We start from the raw sequence: 6,356 nt of genomic DNA, 5'->3' as shown, positions 1-6,356 counted from the left end.
GTCCCGGTTCTGACTCGCGCCTGAGCGCAGCCTGGCGCCCAGCTACATCTGCGTCTGCTTGTTTAAATGGACGCGCTCGGGATCTGCACGTCGCCCCGGCGCGCTCCGAACGTGCAAAGCTCCTCTACCGGGAAAGGATTCTCTCTCGCACTGGAGATATTCAAGAACTGCCCGGATGCAATCCTGTGCCATGTGCTCTAGGATGACCAGGCTTAAGGAGGGTTGTTGGACTGCATGACCCACTGTGGTCCCTTCCAACGTGACTCATTCTGCGACTCAAGCCTGGCAGAGATCTGGGCTACTCGCCATAAAAGAGTTGTATTTATTTTATATGACCAACGCTACCAGTGGCTGCAGAGTGAGTAGGAGCACTACTGGGAGCTAGGCTGCCTGGACACCAGTGCAGGGATCCCCACCACTGCTCAAGGAGATTGCATTGGCAGAGACAACATCCCTTGCATTAAAATTAATACAGAGCAAGTGGGAGACTTCAAGACTTTACACAGTAAAGCTTGTCATGACAGGCCAAGGACAGTGAAGTCCTCCTATGTACAGCACCGTCAGACACCAGGTTTGGAATACCTCTGTAAGCCTCCTGCCAGAGCTACGTGATGTCTGTTTTTTCTCACACTGATCAGAGCCCGGTCACTTGCAAGGCAACAACACATTCAGTGTTCAAGAGCCAGATGAGAATAGGGAGGCAGGATCTGGCCAGACAGGTTACAGGCCAGAAGATCAGGGAAGGTCTATGGTGACAAAGACCTAAACAATTATCTAGGTTTCATGCAGAAGTCCAGAGTGCAGACCTGACCAATGGCCCTTATTTGTTTGGAAGAATATGAAATTGAACAGCAAACTCTATCTATCATTTGGCATAAGAAGGCCTGGCTTTAAGTCACGCCCATAGGACTGCCACAAGTGCTCTCCAGTGTTCCATTTACAATACTGATCTGGTTAGAATGAAAACTTCAGTCCTAGTTTCTGCTCCAACAGGTATCTAATTATTTTACACAAAAACTGAGTCAATGTTTCTTTTTACTTTTTGTATGTGCCAGTTTGGAGTTATAAAACTGGTAATAAATATACACCTAGGACTCATGCTTATCAAAAGGAAATATGTATGCCTCGTCTTATGCACACAGACATTTCTTCATCTGAAGTTAATGAATGTGTCTTAAATTAAAAGACTTGGAACTTAATCATAGTTACCATGCAGCGTTTACTAGAAAAAAAAATGATAATCAAATCAAATGTATCAAATGTTGTGAAATGCTGTTAAATAAACAGATAGAACCAGTAAGTGCCAATCATAGCACATAACTTTTAGAAAAATCAATAGCTTGAACATTCCCTTAAAACCATAAAGGAGACTCTGAACTGAAGTCAACTGGATACTAAAATATCAGACAAACAATATTGTAACAATTACTTTTATTTTTGACTCAAGAACAGAAACATTTGTTCCAAAACCAATTCATATGATGCATCACTTGGCTTCCATGGCTTTTTTTCCTCGGACAAGGAATATTCCTAAACTTGTTTTGTATTTATAAATAAGGGCCAGAAGGCCTTGAACACATGACGGAGATACACTTTGATTCCCTTTCCCATGACACACGTAAACGATTAATAAATATGTGGATAGATAGAGTGGGATCATTTATTTATCACTTTTTTCCAATCACTCAAACAAAATAAGATTTTTTTTGTTCTCACAAGTAAGCTCTTTCACAGTGTTGGTTGATGGTTAAGCCATAGTTTAAATGAAAATGGGAACTAGAAATAACTCCTTTTTTAATGCATGCATACCTTTTGAGAGTGGTGAATCACTCCTCAGTAGAAGTTAAAAACTGCTGTTACTTCAGGTACAGTCAAATAAACTTTTCAAAAGGATGACTGCAGCAATAATGTCTCATGTGAAGATAATAAAGTCTTTTACTTAGCAAGTAAGAAAACTGTTTAATATTCATGAGGAAACAAGTTGTGATGTTATTCATGATCTGAAAACAAGTTCCATTTTCTAGGTGGTGCTCTGAGAAGCTTCTTTGCAGACCAAGGTCTACATATGTTGTAATGGCCTGAGAAAGAACCATGTTCAGGATGAATTATTTTTTTCATTTTCTGAAATAATTTCCATTAGAGATTCATAATCAGCATATTCTCTCAGAGTTTGTATCATTTCATCTAGCATTTCTTCCCCTAGCATGAAAGACTCAACATGATGCACTGATCTGCTTATTCTGTGGTCTGTAATCCGGTCCTGTGGAAAGTTGTATGTTCTGATCTTCTCTGATCTTCCTTTAGTCCCAATCTGTTGAACAAGAAGAATCAGTTTACCATCATCCTAAAAAATGGTGAAATAGTGATTAGGCATATAAAGCAAAAGCCTTCTCTTCCTCACATGACTATACAAAATTCGTTAGCTACATAGTACTCAGATCACTTCTACAGCTGCCGTAATTGTTCTCAAACATGTAAAAGAACAATCTTACTGCATCTTTTTCTAATACTATTCTGGTTCTTCATGCTGCAATCCAGTTTGTTTCACTGGATCTCTAGAATTTACCTACTTCTGAAATTTTAAGTATGGCTAATATATAGCCCTTACTACTGCAGTAAAATGCAATGCTGTTGTTCAGAGAGCTTGGGGATTCCACAATTTTGTTCTCCAGAGTGACCTAGTAGAAGGCATCCCTTCCCATGGTAGGAGGGTTGGAGCTAGATTGTTTTTAAGGTCCCTGCCAATCCAAACCATTCTGTGATTCTTTGACCTTTTTTGCCTCATTTAAATCCTTCCTGGGCTTCTGCTGCTCTGTATTTCCATTTACTACTTGCTGTTCAAAAAAGGTGTTACCCTAAAGACATATGCTTGTACAGAATTAGATCACAACTAAATGAAACTTACTTGAATCTTTCGAGCATAGTTTCTCTTTTTGGTTTCTTCTTCTAGTTTGGTGTTGTATAGTTTAGCACATAGCATTTGCATAGCCTTCTCTTTGTTTCTAATTTGGGATCTTTCTTGCTGACATTCAGCCACAATCCCTGTCAAAAATATCGTGACATTTAGCATTTAAGATTAACACATACGAAAAGGGCTCTGCAATTTCTGGAAGATTTTTTATATGTTATATTAGGCTGTTATATTTGGACTGGGAATGTAGAAGTCCAGGTTTATTAATGAGTAATGATACATTTTGGGAGAGACATGTAGGCTGAGTTGTACAGGTGCTTTAAGCCATAAGACAAATTTAATTCAGTGGAAATTTATTTTACCTGAACAACAAATGGATAATGAAATAAAAGATACGTGATGTGATCTGACTTATAAAAGACACCTTCATTACTTGTAAATTTTGGCCACAGTTCCAGGAAATGTAGGATTTAAGGAACAGTAAAATCCATAAGATAGTGAGTGCTTAGCATATGATCAGAATATGAAAAAGTGGGCACTATTTGATTTAAAAAAATACAAGGGTGTGCTTTCTCATCCCAAAACACACAATTTAAGGTAAGAAATGAAAAGCCAAAAAAAGAAGCAGGAAGAAGAAATACAGTACGAGCTAAGTTGTTACTTGGACTTATTAAGTTGCTCTGGTAATATTAGAGGATGATTTTATAACATTACATAGTATTATTTTCTGAAAGACTTATTTATAAACAACATTTTGGATCATGGTGAAGGTTTATAAAAAGATTTAGGATGAGAGAAATAGAAGAAGCAAGAGGACAATTTTAAGGGAAGAGAGATCAGAGAAATGAAAAAGGGAAAGGTGGAAGAGGAAAAAGTCAGGAGCTAATGTGAGGTATGCACTCCCCCGTTAATTGTGCATTAGTGCAAAAAATTTGCAATACACTTTAAGGTTTCTATAACACACCCTAATAACTACCATCAGCAAAAACTAAGATCAATTGCTGGTTTTAGTTTGCTGCGTTTTTATCCAAACATACAGGCAATGCAAAACATTTTTATCTGGGGAATATTTTTGTCACCATATAGTGAATAGAATTTTAACCTCTCCACTGCTTGCCTTCTGCTTTACTAGAGTGATGCAGTAAGTGCAGAATGGATTGATATTTTAATCACATACAAAGAAATGGGTGGCAAAAACCTGGATACATGAGGATAGAGGGCTTGGGATTACCCTGAAACCATGTAAAGCCTGACAAATGTTTGTGGTAGAGAAGAGGAAAAGTTAAAATGCAATGAAAGTAAAGAAGGCTGTTGTGAATTGCTCAAAGGGAAGTAAAAGGCTTAGGAATGGCAATAAAAAGCCCCCATACAGCTAAAATCAGATAGTGTTTGAGGGTGTATCTTATCCCTGCCATGTTTCCTAACCTGAGCCAGAGGGATGGGCCTCTTAATTATGTATGTCATCTACGGGAAAGGAGCCAGCAGACAAATGGGAGCTGGCATTCTGAGTAGATTCTGCAATTAAAAGTAATGTTTTAATATGAAAATAGCACGATCTCTCTTTTGGAGATTAGTCAAGAAAATTCAGATCATTAGATTTCAACCTATTCCATTTTTCAGTGTAATTTTCAATATCTGAAAGCTTAAATATATTTTTTTGATAGAAACTGATCTGAGTCCTTTTAGAGTGTCATGTTTAATAGCAAAATAATAGATTACCTAATGAAGACAGTAGTCTTCACTGCTAAAAACTGGAGTGGGCACAAGATGATGCGTTTAGACTAGTATGACTAGACATGAAAACTACATTAATCCTCTGCTGTACTGTTGCCCAGGTTCAAAAATAAAACCAATGTTTCAGAAGAAATTGTGGCAGCAGTTTTGGAATGTAAATCTTGTACTAAGGAAAGGATGAAGTAGCACCTGTTGGAATATGAACTATCCGCACAGCACTATCGGTGGTATTGACGTGCTGGCCTCCAGCTCCACTAGCTCGCTTTGTTTCTATCCGTAGATCTTTTGGACTAATTTGCAGCCTCATCTGTTATGGGAGACAGAAGAAGAGAAAAAAAGTATTTTATGTTGTTTATTTCTAGACAGATATCAAATATGCACAGTCAGTTTATTTTAGAAGGCACATTCACGCAAGATCAAACTTCTGAACGCTTACAGGTACTAATTCAAATCCACTTATAAACATATTAAGAAATCTTGATAATCAGACTGGAATGCATCATGATGGAGACCCAGAAATGAGCCAAATAGTAACTTAATGCCTAACCATTGCTTAGCACTAATTTTCCTCTCTTCTGAGAGCTCTGCATTCTCTTCCAGCAGAGTTAACCAACATTTGAGCTTGATTGGATGGTTTTTAAATGAAATGGAAGACATTCCCTTTTTTGGCTTTGGAGTGGAGCAATAGTCTCTGTGAGGAAGGAGCAAGACAGTTGCAACGAAGTTCAGGAAGGAGTAACATCTTTGTCAATGTGCTACGTCAACATGAAACTAAGATCAAAACAAAGCTCAGCCCGTAGCTTTTAAGTAAGCAAATATAGCAAAATTGAATTATCATACATTTTAGAACGGGCAAGAGAGGACACTACAAAAATGGGAAAGAGGAAGTGCTAAAAGAAGTAATCTATGAGCTTGGTAAAATGATGCAGTCTTTTGTTACTTTTCAGAAAATGTAGTTTTCCATAAAGCATGCAAGAACATCACAGTGAATGTTTAAGTCATAGTTAAATATACTCTCAGTGACTTTACTGAAATTAGGATTATGAGAAAAGACAGAAATTCTCTACTCCATCCCTGTGATAAAAATAAAATAACAAATATGACCTAATTTAAAATTAAGATTAAAGAAGTCATTATGTGAGAATATCAAGAGAGGCAGAAAACACTTGGTATCAAACATTGCTCCTGGTAAGTTCTGTTATACTGAAAGATAAATATTACCTCAGTGGGTTGGGGTAATATTGCAACAGTCATTGTGCTGGTGTGAATGCGTCCTTGTTTTTCTGTCTTTGGTACCCGCTGAACACGATGCACTCCTCCTTCAAACTTCATGTATTTGTAAGCCTCAACACCTGCAATACTGGCTACTGCATGTCTTAGGCCACCTTAAATAGAGAAGAAAAACACTTGGAAACCTTTAAGAATGGCTGGTACTATGCTGTTATACTTCAAACAGTGTATTTACACACCTCTGGCATTTGTCTCTTAAAATGATGATTTTACCATTTAAACACTTGGGCGAAATTACGCCAAAAATGGAAGGACAACCTTAAAGCCCATCATATTTACTCACACACTACTACTAAAGAAATGGACTTTCAACTTGTCTTTTGTAGAGTGCAAGTTATTTTTAAATACATTTTTTATGCATCTTAAATACACTTGTATCAATTTTTCTGGAGCAAACAGAACATAGGTTCTTGCACCTCTT

The 6,356-nt window shown here is 37.5% G+C and overlaps 1 protein-coding gene across 1 annotated transcript in view; it reads right to left on the bottom strand.

The window, feature by feature from the left end:
- Positions 1–1,414: 1,414 nt before the first annotated feature.
- Positions 1,415–6,356, bottom strand: part of MTRF1L (mitochondrial translational release factor 1 like) — a 9,491-nt gene continuing 4,549 nt past the window's right edge. The window contains exons 3-6 of the mRNA XM_005420149.3: positions 5,867–6,030; positions 4,835–4,952; positions 2,906–3,042; positions 1,415–2,311 (exon numbers count right to left, since the gene is read on the bottom strand). Of these exons, the coding sequence (XP_005420206.2) occupies positions 2,096–2,311; positions 2,906–3,042; positions 4,835–4,952; positions 5,867–6,030 (635 nt within the window). The 3' untranslated portion in view covers positions 1,415–2,095. The remainder of the gene's footprint in view (positions 2,312–2,905; positions 3,043–4,834; positions 4,953–5,866; positions 6,031–6,356) is intronic.

Source organism: Geospiza fortis, unplaced genomic scaffold, assembly GCF_000277835.1.
Source record: "Geospiza fortis unplaced genomic scaffold, GeoFor_1.0 scaffold162, whole genome shotgun sequence".
Classification (NCBI taxonomy): domain Eukaryota; kingdom Metazoa; phylum Chordata; class Aves; order Passeriformes; family Thraupidae; genus Geospiza; species Geospiza fortis.
This window is presented reverse-complemented; position numbering and strand designations above follow the sequence as displayed.